The following is a 15,388-nucleotide window of genomic DNA, read 5'->3' on the forward strand; positions in this document are numbered from 1 at the left end:
TTTATATATTTATGTTGCTGTTGCTTATGTATCATGAACATATCTGTTGAATAATCAAGGAAATGTGTATCAGCAGAATTTTCGAATTGTGTATCAGCAAAAATATTTAGATAACGTTCAAACATAATTATGTTCCTTGGCAATAAATTCTGCAGATAAGAATATTATTAATGAATATTATTTTCGATAATATTGATACATTAATAGCCAAAGTTACAGAAAGGATCGGATATTATTTGTAATCAAATGGTCAAATTAAAAGCAAAATTTGTGAATTATTTCAGAGAAAGGAATAAATGGACAATTCTTCGTTTAGATATTATTTACTTATTATATTGAAAATATAGAAAATTAATTTGTAATATAAAATTTATTAAAATTATAGAAATTTTTTGTGGTATGTGTGTTTAAAAAAAAAACACGAAAATTTCAAACGCATCATGTTTCGCCATAATTCTAATAAATCCTAGAATTCTAAAAATGCGATTTATTATTTCCTAGTCTAGTTTTCCTCAAAACGCTTTATTCTACGGATTTTTTATTTTTTAAAATAAATTAATTATGAGAAAAATATTACAAGATGATACTAACATATACGTAAAATTTTAATTCTTACAAAATATTATATTTATGTTAATAGTTTCCATTATGAATATATTTTTCACATTTAAATAAAAAAAATACAATTTCTATTATATTCAAACATAATTATATTCAATTCGAATAACATAAATATTACGATGAACATAACTGAAATGAAAGAAATAATATAATATTGAATCAATACTTTGTAATGTAAAAATCCTTTTACTTTATTATCAATGTAAAATCATGAAAACATTTCTTTCAAGGATAGATTATGGCACAAAACATCAATAAATAAAAAAAAAATTGTGTGTGTGTGTGTGTGTGTGTGTGTAAAACTATAATACAAAAATATTATAACCAGCAGCAAAGAATGTAATCTCTGTAAAAGTAAATGCATGTGTAAACAGTGAGGAATATAATTTTATAAAAGATAATGCAAAATATAAAATAACATGCGCATAAAATTATGTACCAGATAAAAAAAGAAAAAGAATCCATAATTTAATCTATTGTTTCTTAGATTTTAATCTTGCCTCGTGTGCCTAAGTTGTTATCATTTATTCTTGAATAATTTCATTTTTCACCAAGCTTTTTTCCGTCAGCTTTCCCAACGCCAGCCTATCCCATATCAGCAGAACTCGCGTCCACTCCGGCTTGTCCTGCGCCAGCAAATTCAGCTTGTCTAGCATCAATCTGTTTCGTGCCAATTTGTCCCGGACGAACCTGTCCCGTATTATTAGAAGAAACGGTCGATTGTCTGCTCTGCTCGATCTGGATCACTTTTTGATATATCTTTAACGGTACCGTGATCGTCAAGATGCCATCACTCGATGTCGAAGATGTTATATGATCGATGTCGGTGTTACCAGGTAATAGATATCGTATCACGAACTGTTGGGACCCAACGTTGGACTTGTTCTGCTTTTCATGTATGCCCTTGATAATCATCCAATTGTCCACCACTTTGACAGTAATCTCCTCCGGATTATACTGCTGCACGTTTACGGTGATTTTCAAGCCGTCGCTGTCGATACTTGTAGTACTGATGACATGTTTGTTACGATTTAAGTTCCTCCATGAGATATAAGGATAGAAATCCAAAACTTCGCGATCGTGAAAATTGATCGAAGAATAACTATTACGGAAGCGAGAAAATAATCGCGATCGAGCAAGATTTCTACCGAGAATTCCAGCGGAGAGATCTATCGGATTGGTGAGAGCATCCAATCCCAAATGAAGATTTGAGAATAACAATGGCAAGAGATACATGATGTCGTAAGATTCTCTTCTTATTTATTAATAGATTTTTTTTAGTTTGATGAAGAAATCAATGAATGAAGGTATATAACCGGTCTGGTTGCGTGCGATGCTTCGTGTAATCGTATTTTATAATGAGGACGACTGTCGTCGCGATCGTTATTTATATCAGACAGCTTTTTATCTGAGTGGGAAAACATATTCTGTAAATATTGTAAGACTTCAAAAACTACGCAAATGGGAGCTGCATTTACATTTAGTTAAAATAAATCCTCCATGAGTTCGTTTCCGCGCAATTAATAATGAAAAATATGCTCAATTGTCCTTTTCTATGTACTATTTGTCGATAGCTATTCAAAATTCAGCTATTCAATTCAAATTTTACATCAATTATTTTCTTGTACATTTCGGAAAACTTCCAGGTTATTTATATATCATAACACAAATTTAATATTTTATTAATCTGTGTATCAGAGATTTTCTGTACATTAAAAAAATTAAAACTGAAAAAGGAAAGTTGATGTCTATTAAAAAAAATATATTTTAATGACTAAAATTAAGCTATACGTTAGTGGTTTTCGAATGAATAACTCACATTTGACGATGTTAAGTAAATCAATATCATGTGAAATTCACTCACATTTAGTGATAGTAAATCAAGATGACGTGAAAAATCAATATGATGATTAAATAAAAATTATTACAGAAATTATATAAAATCATTCGTTTAACAATATTATTGAATTATAATACTTTTTATATGTATCATCATATGTAGAAAATAAATGGAAAAAATGGAAAAAATATTTTGATAAAAAAATTCTATTATCGAGTATACATTAATGTTTGTGAATTACGAATGGAACTCCGTACAATTCAATTTTCATTGAAAAACTTTAGGTATCGATTGTTATAATGATCAATCGCAACGTGGTCAAATGAGACACTTTCGCGAATTACATGAATCTTAAACGATATTTTTTTACGGTATTTTGTTAACCACTGATTGATCTTTTACTACTTATGTTATATTATTTTTTATATATTATTTTTTATGTATATATTTTGGGTATTTATTATTTTTAGGGGGATAAGTCTAAGACTTTATTATTTAGATTTAGTAGTAAAAAAAATATCAAATATAAAATATCAAGTTCAACCTGCCAAAATGCTATAATAATTTGAAATATAGTGTAAAAAATCAAGTAATCGTTTATATAAAAAAAAAGATAAGATTGCTTCCAGGTTAAAACAACACAGTATCGTTATGTGTAACTTGTAATCTAGTGCCATATGTGCGACACGTCAAATGTTAATAAGGTATCAGACTTATAAAAGATGCGTTTTCGGAGTTGACGAACAGTCTGTAAACAGATCGCGAATTTTATTTCTGATCGAACATTTATTCAAGCGCAGTTTGCATATTAATAAGTAATTCGTTGTAATTTTTCGTCGATTAATTGTAATTTTTTGATCGGTTGCTGTTTGTAAGTAATTCTTTATAAGTTCATTCTAAAAACGGTAAGAAGAAATAGAAATGGATATAATCGATTAATAATCAATTATTCAAATAATTAATCAATTATTTTTTAATCTCTCACAAACAGAATCTGTATCTGAATTGTACTATAGTAAAAGAATGCAATTAATTTATAATCGCGTCTATTTAATGTCATAGGTTTTTAAATAATCAATTATGATTACCATCCCACGAAGAAAACGATAAAATCTAAAGTGAATATCATGTGATGAATAGCATGTTTAATTTTCGTAAATATTCTAGAACGGATCGCGAACTTCTTACATGCGTTTACAAACAATGTTTGCGAGCAATTCGTCAATATAGTTGGCGAACTGTTTTCCGAATGATAATGCATTTTAAAGATTAATAATTTTTCTCATTTTTCAATTAAACCATTTAAAACATTTAAAATACTTTTATATTCTGTACTTCTATGTATATAGGTTTTTGATCAATTTATTAAATTAAATTTTTTTACAGAAATCTAATATTAGCCAATTTATTACTGAAAGATAGTAATTAATTCTTATTTATTTCTTAATTATTTCTTATTTATAGTAATTAATTTCTTATTTAGAATACTAAAAGCACTACAACAGTATTGTTTTTAATACTTGAAATAAATAATTTACTATTTCAATATTAAAAACGATCAGTATTAAATTTCTATTAAGATTATGAAGAAAAAAATTTTTTGTCAAAAGAAAAATTTTTGTTAATTAATTCTTAAATAAAAAAATCAAATGGAGAATTTACAGATTGTTTTCTAATATTTATTTATATCTATTATTTATCAATATAAATAAAGTTAAAGGTTTTAATGCAATAGTATGTTAATTTTTTTGTATTCTTCGTGTTCTCTTAGAATAAAAAAAGAAATCTTTTAAAGGAAATCTTTTTTTAATAAAAAGAAATGTAAGTATAATAAATATGATATCTAAGAAGAATCATTCGTCAATTTTTTCAATCAATTAAAAATTCTGTTTTTTAATTCTTTCTTCTTTTGTACATATTTTTTAAATAATGATCGATTAAAACGTTTAACTATTTTAAAATAGTTTTAAATTTGACATACATAAAGTTGACAGTAGTTCACTATTACGATGATATATTATTGTATTTAAATACGCGTATACATATACATATACAGGGTGGGACACCTAAAACAAAACATCTGAATATCTCGAAAATTAAACGGCAGGAAAAAATGTTTCAGACAAAAGATTATGATTCGAAGTGGAACAAATAATGATTTCATCATTATTTTGATTTTTCAAGGTCACATGAAGATTACTTCCATTTTTTTAATCAGAATGGTATAATTTTTTTTACACAATATAATTTCTCTAATTATTCTGCATATAAAAGTATTAAGGTAGTGATATCAAAAAACTAATAATTTACGAGATATTTTATACTTTATTTATGGCACATATTAATATAAAATGTTAAATAACTCGTAAACTATTAATTTTTTTATAATCATACTTTAATATTTTTATAAAACAGAATAATAAGATGAATCAAATGAATTGATGGAAAAAAAACACAGTTGCTTTAAAAAAATATGTATGCAAAATGAACAATTTTTTAAATAACTATGTGTTTTCTGTACATAGAGATTAATAACAATTATTATTGTAATAATACGTAATGAGCAATAATAATAATGAAAATAATATAAATAAAATTGCAAACTATGTGTACGAAAATAATTCGGTTGACAACGTTAAAAATAATCGTAAAAGCGAATAAAAAATCTTTTCAACCTTCAGAAAGTCTTTAGAAGTTCTTAAAAAAAAAAAACAATCATATTTTTACTCATTGTTAATGCACTTACATAAATGTGGTAAATCACGAGCTTCCGTAAAAGCAAAAGAAACATTGAATTGCAAACAAAAATTACAGCATGTGCATACACAAGAATAGAATTACTGTGCAAAAATTTATTTAAAAAAAAAAAGTAAAACAATATCATTTGCAACACAATTAAATAAGTGGCGTAAAATTCATTCTTATAATTTACTTACTCAACCACTTTCAATAATTTGTAGCAAATCATTAAGTTCAACTGGAACACATCCACTATGATTGTATGATATAACATTTAATTAGGCTTAATCTGATATATAAAATATCTATATATCAAAATGTAAACATAAATTAAAATAGAAACATTAATTAAATCAAAATTTTTTACAATATTAAATTCTCATAATCAATTAACATTACAAATAGCATAACAAAGTGCATCAGCGTTTTTCAGAATTAATTATTTTTATTTCTTTTATATATAGCATCTTTGTTTGATGACTCACTGCATTCAAATAGAACTTTCTCGATCACATTAATCGAGAATTCATTTCTTAAATTCTTAAGACGTCGTGTAACTTCAAGAACGTTCATGAATTGATTATAAGCGGATGCATATAAGAACGTTCGAGAATAAACTTGCAATTTCGCGATCATATTACTTATACGTTCCTGCATATGTTTTTTTCTGATGCATGACTGCGATTTCTTACTCAAAATCTTAAATAAAAAAGTGATATCTCTTGCGATATTACTCTACTATGATAAATCATCTTACTGAATTAAAATTGATATATTTCTATTGAATTTAACTACCGATCTATTATTGCGAATAACGGTTAAAATTAATTTTTCTTTAGATCCGTATTTTATTTCTGCTTATTAGACAACACTGAATTCTCTTTCTTGTTTTCGTCCAAGGGATAAATAAAAGTATTTGAAATACTTTTATTTAAAACACATTATTTGCAATACAAAGATATATTGTATTTTATATTTCAATGGAGCATAAAAGTAAAAGAAACATTGAATTGCAACAAAAATTACAGCATGTGCATAAGAATAGAATTACTGCAAAAGTATTACATATTTTGTATTTAAAAATGAAAGATTAAAAGTTTTTTGTATCTTGTAATTCACATAATAAGATTGTTTGCTAATTTTAATATTTAAAAAACAAAATACTTGCAATTTTTCGTTATTAATACTGAAATACAAAATATAAAATATTTTTACTCTCAAAATACAAAATACAATTCTTATAAATACTATTTTCTAAATAAAAGTATTCAAATATATATCCAGCCAAACCTATGCAAAAATATACCTATCTCATTTTGAATTTCCAAAAATATGATACTAATTCAGCCACAGATCTTTTGCACGTCAAACTTGAATCTAAAATTTTACTACTTTTAAAACTCCACTTCATTACGTACGTGACAATATGTAATATATGTTATATAATAATCTTCCAAATGAAAAAAAATGCAGTGCATGCATTGAGAAAGAACTGCAAACGCGTAGTGCGATCGCGAAATTGCTAGTTTGTTCTCGAATGTACTTATATTTATACGTGTTAACTTCTAATCGGACTATGAATGTTCTCGAACGTTCTCGAAGCTACACGGTATCACATCTGCCATGTCGTATGCGCATGCCTGCAATTATTGTGGAGCTATAAAACACGCGACGCGAGCCGGCCGTTGACAGAAAGCAAGTTTGATTGGTGCGAATCGTTGCTAAAAAACAAATCAACTCGTTACCAATTAACTCTCAACTAAGCCAATTTCGTTCAAAATTTTCCGTGTCTCTTTGTCAAATCTTTCTTGAGAAAGCATGTCTCTGGTGCCATTGCTATTCTCCGAATGGTGGGAGGACCTGGAATATCCACATCGGGTTTTCGATCAAAACTTCGGTCTGGGCATTCATCCGGACCAACTGACACACCCCAACATCCTCGAACGCTTCGCGCTGCAACAACCATCCCGGCGTCTACGTCCAGGGCCTGTGATATATTATAATCGACCATGGGGCGAACTGTTACGCAGCAGAGAAGAAGGAGGCATATCGACCGTTAAGGCGGATAAAGACAAGTTCCAAGTGATGTTGGATGTGCAACAATTCAAACCGGAAGAGATCAATGTCAAAGTCGTGGACAAATTTGTGATAGTCGAGGCTAAACATGAGGAGAAGCAGGATGAGCACGGCTGGATCTCACGGCAGTTTGTGCGCAAATATATGATACCTGAACAGTGCGATATCGATCAGGTGTCGTCGAGCTTGTCATCAGATGGTATGCTGAGCATCACCGCACCTAGGAAGGATAAACCGAAGTCGCAAATCGAACGGACGATCAAGATCCAACATACCGGTAAACCGGCGATCCAGGAGAAGGCGCAAGAGAAGGTACAGGAAAAGGCGCAGGAGAAGGCACAGGAGAAAACTCAGGAAAAGAAGAAATAAAAATAGAGTAGAAGATAAAAATTAATTATATCTTGTTGTTTCTGTGAAATCTTGTTCTTCTGCTTTACATTCATAATAATATAATATATTAATAATAATATAATATATTAATATAATATTCGAATATTATTTTTTTCTCTTTATGTGATATCAAATATAGAATCGAAAACATTTATGTTTGATCTATTTTTCATTTTTATTTTTGTAATGAAAATAATCGAATAAAAATTAATTCGGTGGATCTTAATCGAGTGTTTTCCATGTTCCTTCTTCCTATTTTCTCTTGATCTATTTTTTCTTGATAAGAATCTTATAATCTTAATATATGAGAGTGTAGACAGGATTATTCGATTGTTAATTATAGCAAGCGAGAGGAATGTAAGATAAATAGTAATAGTTTCGAATGCTAGAAATTCGTCAAAAGTATTTGAAGTTTGAATAGCATCTATATATATACTTATATTTATCATTGAAAACAATTCACAATAATTAAGTTTGGTTATATATTATACATTATATATGTGTACTGTCTATACGTATTATTTATTTTCTTGCTCAATCTATAGATTTTTCGTTTAGGATTATCTCTGCGTTTAAAATAAAAATATGAGTGATAAATCTAATAATAGTTTCGCTGATTTAAACAATAACGAAGCATAGGTATAGATATAGTTATGATAGTTATTGATCATGGAAAGATTATAGAGATATCTCTTGGAGGAACGCATTGGATTACGGTTAGAAACATACTCGTACATTATTATCTACATCTGATAGTTTAGAATCCATTATAATATGTATATGCATTTTTTGGCACAGTTAATAAAAATATATCTAAATTATCGACAGCAATATACAGCAATATACATATACATACAACATCCCAGAGAACACAGTCATCTAACAGATGACTAAAAGACGACAGATGTCGCACTACTAGGCATCTTATAGGCCGGTATTCATAGTCGAGTCTTATTCAAAATTGTCTTAAGATTTTACTAAAGTCACGAACTAATCAGAAGGCCATATTAATGTCTTAAGACATTACTTAAGACAGTGGCCTAATTTCCACCGAGGGTTAAACCGAATCATCATCATGTAAAGCCGGTATTCAGATCTTATATTCAAGACCATCTTAAGACGTCCAATCTTAAGAAGTCACGAACCAATCAAAAGGCTGTATTAGCATCTTAAGATATTGCTTAAGACGATTTTGAAATAAGACTCGACTATGAATACCGATCTAAGAACTAATCACTTGCTACATGTAGCACAATTATAGGTTTGTTCACGTCACATGCTCCAACATGCTCCAACATGCTTCTGCCATAGTTCCTAATCATTCATTCTAATATGAGTGCATTGGAGTGAGTAGGACTTATTCTTTTTTTCTTCTTCAAAATTAATGGCACTCGCCGCAAAAATAGCGATGATTACGGTCAGACTCATAGATAAATCATGAAATAATGCACCGGTCACCTCAAACTGGTGAATGGAGTGAGTAGGAGCTATGATAGGAGCATATTGGAGTACGTTGGAGCATGCGACGCGACAAAGCCAGAGAGAATCAAAGGAGAATGGAGCAGATTCAGTCAGAAGCATTCGTCCACCATTCGTTAGAGTGAATAGAAGATATAGTAGAAGCGTAATGGAACATACGGTGCTACACACTAGTATTGTACCGCATTAGTATTGTGTGTATGTACATGCATACATGCACATTTGCGGAAGTAAGCGGATAAATGACGGAACCAATTAAAGAAGAGAATGCTATCCGCTCTATTCTTCTTTGATTCTCTAAGTTTTTCGCGTCGCATGCTCCAACATGTTGTAATATGCTCCTATCATAGCTCTTATTTATTCCAACGCTTGATAGAGTAGAAACTGTGATAGGAGCATGTTAGAGCATGTTGGAGCTTGCGACGCGAACAAATCTCTGAACAAATCTTATATGAACCAAATATCAATTTATCATCTCCAATCTTGAAAAATGGACGATGTACCCTAAGGGGAATGGACATTACTATACGTAGTTTACATCCATTTTGTCAGAGGGCAGTAGTGCGCGGCAGCATTTAATTTAATTGCGGTTACAGGTTTTGAGCCGTCATGTCTTTTTCTCAGGTTTCTCTCTCTGATATAATCGTTAAATAAAATCAAATTTCAAAAGATTCAAAAAACGTATTATAGAAATATTTAAAATAGATTTCAATTGGAATTAGTTCGTTTTCCCTAGAAAAACACAATAAAAATCTAGAAGCAAATTCTATCGGATGCACTCAATACGCACTGATGCACATTAAAGCCGCTGTATATGATAAATTGACATAAAAACGTGTATTTAATATAAATATGTAAACGGATAAAAGCCTCAATACATTTTATTATTCTGTTAAATAAAATCTATATTTATAATTCGAAATATTTGCATTTTACTTTTACACAGATTAAATTAGTGTACAACGGCTTTAACCTTTCGTGAATCAATTGGGGTGTACCCCAGCAAAATGAATTTCTTAAAAAGTACCACGCGCATGTTGTCGATTTCATACAACTGGAGAGTGTGTTGTTATCAATCACACTAAATTATAGTAGCTATATTTATGAGTATAACATGTATGTATGTGGATATAAGATATACCTATATTTAATCGAATTTGTTAGGAAATAATTGAACAATTTCGATCAGAATTCGTTCTAAACAGTTCCATAATATGCCTTGCATGTATTTTGTATTTTGCGTGTCGACAAAATTTATACAAGTTGTAGGATAAAAGCTGTTTCTTTGTAATGAATAATAAATATATTAAAAATAGAAACCAAATTTAAGCTTACATATAATACGTATATTTTATATTCTTTATTTTACTTCATAATGAAAATATTATTTTAACAAATGTTAGGATTTTTAAAAACTGACACACAAACAAATTATATATATTATTTTATTTTTTTTAATTATATATATTATTTTGTTAAATAGAAAATAAGTTTATATTTAAAAAGAAGCAACTTTGACATTTCGTATTCTCAATTATCTGAAGGCGTGACAAAGCATTATTATTTTCGGATACATATCTAAATTATATTTATTTTCCGAAAACGTATTAATTTTTTTTTAATAATAAAATTTTAATAATAATAATTAAAAATTGTCTTAATTATTTTGAAACCTTTGTCTGAGTCAAAAATAATTTAATTACTGTACGATACTTTGGAATGATAATCCGAATAAATTACACGCATTTGTGTATGTGCGCGCGCGCGCGTGTGTGTGTATGTGTGTGTGAATAACGATCGGATTTGTCACGAATAACTATCAAATCTGTAAATAATCTCGATATGCCAGTAAGCTGCATAAGATATGTAAGAAGAATCCCTACGTCGGCAGTTGCACAACAATTGGCAATCGGTCGAAAATAATAGGCGGAGAATAGTAGTGTGGGTGGGCACTTTTAGTCTCGAGTCGAGCGTGCAAGACGCAGAGAGACATTCTGAGGTCAGAGAAGGGGATGGATCGTGCTTATCGTGTATCGTCGCCAAACCCTGCAAAACCTCCCTCTTCTTCAAACTACCTCGACTCACCGATCTCAACCCCCTTTTCCTCTCTTTCGCTCTTTCCTGCTTACTCTTTCGACTTCCCTCTCACTACATCTCTAGCTGACGTTTGCGGAAAAAAAAGAAAAATAAAACATGAAGACTCGTGTGTATTACGAAACGTGTGTGCCATGTTCGATCCAGTTAAATTTTACTGATCTAGTATGATAGGAGATGCGATTTGAGAAAGATTATTAAAAAAAATTATTAAGTGATATTCAATAATATTTCTCGCTTTATGTCATTCTTTTTTTCTTTCCAATTTATGAAGGGATTGGTAAGACGCATTTTTTCCGTTTCAATTTTGGCCTTCTGAAAGAAGATAAGGATCTCTTTCGAAGTGATTATCGGCTATGCCTCTGAGCATTACTTTAACAATGATGCTTCAAATGTCACAAAACCTTAATCACTCTCTTAATCGACCGATACCAGAGAGCTTCTGCCAGCACTTGCAATCGATTTTGTCATCCAGTGTTCCACCGTGCCACAGATAGCAGTTACATGTGACGATAACCTCTTTTTTTACATAATCTGTATTTCCAACTAATTAATAAAAATCACGATGTTTAACTTTGCTTTTCTGTTATAAGCTATGATAAAATTATCTTGGCAGACACAAATATTCTATTTTTTAATTTAAATATCAAATTTTTTAAAATCATTTTTTATTTTACATAAGTAAGACTCATATACAGAGTGTCCGGAAAACTGCAATACTTCGGGAGATGATTCAGAAATTCTAAAAAAAAAAAGAAAAGAACTATATAAAGAACTATATAGGTCCGGAAATAAATCATTTTTGAATTATAACCACTTTTACGTTAAAAAAATTGTAATTTATTTTTCATAATCACAATCATAATTTATTTCATAATATTTTAACATAAATGACTACATTTCAGATTATTTTGGCGTTATCCAGAATGTACCACTTGGAGATATAGTTCGTTTGGCATACCTCTAGTAAAGTAAAAAAATTAAAAAATAAAAAATTTTTAAAAGAGGGACGTAAAAGTATAACTTGAAAACAACTTATTTCCGAACTTATGTTTATATAGTTTTTTCTTTCTTTTTGGATTCCGAATCACTTCTCGAAGTATTGCGAGTGATTTTCCGGATATCCTGTATAAGTACAATATAACAAATGTTGATTTATAATTTTCTTTCGTAATAATATTTATCTAAATTGTTCAGTGAAAGTGAAAGAGAGAAAAGAAATAAAAATATCTTTTCTATTTTTCCAAGAACAATCCAATTTAGTATGACATGCATTGATCTAAATACAAAATACAGAAAGAAAAATTGTTATTCAGATATTTCCGAAGGATCTTCTTTTATATTCTTTTCTCTCGTATTTCTTCAAATGTCTGACTGTTTCCTTCTCAGAGGAAATACGCATAAGTACTTGCAGTAAATATTCGTTAGTCTTAAAGCCATGTATGAATGTCGATAAAATGCAAGAATTGTACGAAGGTAAGAAAATGCGCCAGGAAACGAATTGTACAAGGACGTCAAGTAATGCGGCACAATCCAATATTCCCAGTGCTGTTCTATATTCAATGTTGATTGTTGCGGTTTGGAAAAAACACATTGAGAATTTTCTATGAGGATACTAATTACACGATAGTTTGCTGAGGTATCTGCACATTTTTAATTTAATTATTTGAAAATGATTATTAATTCCTATATACTAAATTCTTTAAAAAACAATGCAATGAGACGAGATGCAAAGTATTGGCAAAGAGACAATATATAGAATTTGGAATAAATTAAATTAGTGAATAGAGTTTAAATATAAATTATAAAATAATTATTAAAAAATATTTATGTACGTAAAAAATCTTGAAAAAAAATCTTAAATTTAAAATAAAATTGAGAGTTTTGAATCTCCATAATTTCAAGATCTGAATATATTCAGATACAAAGATGCTAATTGAAGAACTTTGTTCACGAGAATACTTAATTAAGAGCATAAATGCACATAAAAATATGACGTCATAAGATCGTGAGAATCGTTTAATCACGTCATCGAGATACGAATAATAATTATGTCTTCAATTGTAATTAATTATAATTAATTACAATGCTGTTAATAAGATTACGAGTATTTGATTTCTTTCAGGCCACGCGAAACGAAAAAGAATAAGCTCCAAAATAGGAATGACTTAACTAATATGAATTTCAAAATTAATGAGATTTATAAAAAAAAAATGAAAAACCAATTAAATGCAATGTTTCTTTTAATTATTAAAATTTTCTTATTATGTTTTAAATATATCTCCTCTTTAGCAGTTTCATCTCTCTTTTGCTTCCTTCCTTCTATATATTTGCTCTTCTACTATATTTTGCACTCGTACATACATACGCACACAGTCACAGAATTGCATCTGCACACACATACACCTCGACTCGTGTGTATACTCTTTCGATAAGTGGCCACTCGACATCATACGAACGAGACGAACACGTACCTTTCTATTCGTGGCACAATTTTGGGGGATCGATATATCGAGCGTACTGGTGACTTCAAATTGCATGGTAGTTAACGCTTGTCAGGGATTTGCGGCAAAAGAGTCTAATGAGAAGAAACGGAGGAAGGATGTGGAATGCATTGTCTTTCCCCAAATATCATCGCTTTAATATTTCTTTCAAATTTATTAACATATTCAATATTAAGTATTTTCTGATACAGTTTATTACATAATGCAACTTATAAACTGTTTTTAAAGTATGATTTATCTCAGATTTTTAAAATCAATTTAAACATTTTTTCTTGATGAAAACATTAAGAGACATATTTCGTTAAGTAGCACTAAAAGTAATCAAGCAGTTAATAATCGTTTCTATATTTTTATCGTTTCTATATCTTTTAGATTATATTATATTTTTTTGTATAAAAGAAAAGATTCTGAAGATTTTTTACTTTTTAATAAATATGTCCTTTATACTGATAAAATATTTAATTTTTCATTATTTTTATACTAATTTATTCGCTTTGTCTTTTTAGTGAATAAACAACATTAGTATTTCTAGTATTAAATGCATTTCTATCCAATATATTTATTTTAATTTGAGAGTTTATTGTTCCGACTGGGGGACTTTTTCAGTAATAGTGTTTTCAGCCTAGAAAGAATTATATCACGAAATATTAATAACATGATCAGGGAAAATGAGAAAATGCAATAAATTAAAACAATTTGGAAATCTCAGGAATTTAATCCCGGATAAAAGAAGTGACTTGTAAATGTATGTATTCTGCGATTCGCGTTTAAGCGAAACATCAGAAGAATTCATGAATACAAAGATATACCGATAATGACGCTGATATACCGCATAAGGTAAATTCAAGTGACCTAAACCAATGACACGGGTATCTCGCGGGAAATAACCAACATCTTCCTTCTTTCTCTCGCCGATCTAGAGCGCGATACTCCAGATTCTATCCGTCGTCTGTACGTCATGAACGAGAGATTTACCCCTTCTTTTATATCAGTACCTCTTCCCTTTGTGTCTCTGTTAAGTGGAGGAGAAGGTGGGACTGGCGGCAGAAAGGTATTGCCGTTGGTATACATCACCTTTACAGTTGCCATCGCCACTGCTACCACTACCACTACCGCTGATCACCGCCACCACCTGCAACCACCTCCACGTCGTCGTAGAGCTCTATACGCAACGATGAGGATTCTGCAGATTTGACAAAGTCGTTTCAAGAACTCAGTCGTCGACTGCCTGTCTTAGTAAATTCAGGACACCGATCAGAGATCAATTCGCTCGACTGTGCTGAAATCTCGCTTTCGAATTTTGAAATTATTTTGAAATTATTATTCTTCTTTTTCTTTTCATTTTTTGTTCTATCTCGTCTCAAGTGAACAGTTTTTATTTTTTTTCTTTTCTTTTTCATGTATCGTTTTGATTTATACGAATGCGAAAATGCGTTAACGTGAAAGTACATATCTATGGAAGAGACACACGGAGGCGGCATGTCTTCCGCGACGCTCTCATCCGTCTTGTTCCTTCTACTTTTCAGTCGTGCCGTGAACGCTCAGTAAGTAGACGGCTCATAGTATAATAAAAAATCAAATTTTAAGACTAATATATCAAAATAAAAAATTCTTTAATAAAAAAAAAAATATATATATATATAAT

At 29.8% G+C, this 15,388-nt stretch overlaps 3 protein-coding genes across 3 annotated transcripts in view; 2 read left to right on the plus strand and 1 right to left on the minus strand.

Annotated features, from left to right (window-relative positions):
- Nucleotides 1-1,125: 1,125 nt before the first annotated feature.
- Nucleotides 1,126-1,857, minus strand: LOC108684939 (protein lethal(2)essential for life-like). Its single transcript, XM_018189485.1, has one exon. The coding sequence runs from the start codon at nucleotides 1,855-1,857 to the stop codon at nucleotides 1,207-1,209; it is 651 nt and encodes a 216-aa protein (XP_018044974.1). The 3' UTR covers nucleotides 1,126-1,206.
- Nucleotides 1,858-6,909: 5,052 nt separating this feature from the next.
- Nucleotides 6,910-7,653, plus strand: LOC108684872 (protein lethal(2)essential for life-like). Its single transcript, XM_018189397.1, has one exon. The coding sequence runs from the start codon at nucleotides 7,019-7,021 to the stop codon at nucleotides 7,643-7,645; it is 627 nt and encodes a 208-aa protein (XP_018044886.1). The 5' UTR covers nucleotides 6,910-7,018; the 3' UTR covers nucleotides 7,646-7,653.
- A 7,545-nt stretch (nucleotides 7,654-15,198) lies between these two features.
- The window catches only part of LOC108684970 (glycine receptor subunit alpha-3), a 5,787-nt gene continuing 5,597 nt past the window's right edge, over nucleotides 15,199-15,388 (plus strand). The window contains exon 1 of the mRNA XM_018189542.1: nucleotides 15,199-15,287. Within this exon, the coding sequence (XP_018045031.1) occupies nucleotides 15,199-15,287 (89 nt within the window). The remainder of the gene's footprint in view (nucleotides 15,288-15,388) is intronic.

The sequence above is a fragment of the Atta colombica genome, unplaced genomic scaffold (assembly GCF_001594045.1).
Source record: "Atta colombica isolate Treedump-2 unplaced genomic scaffold, Acol1.0 scaffold141, whole genome shotgun sequence".
NCBI lineage: Eukaryota > Metazoa > Arthropoda > Insecta > Hymenoptera > Formicidae > Atta > Atta colombica.

Coding starts and splice junctions, on each gene's coding strand:
- LOC108684939 (XM_018189485.1), bottom strand. CDS start 1,857: ATGTATCTCTTGCCATTGTTATTCTCAAATCTTCATTTGGGATTGGAT.
- LOC108684872 (XM_018189397.1), top strand. CDS start 7,019: ATGTCTCTGGTGCCATTGCTATTCTCCGAATGGTGGGAGGACCTGGAA.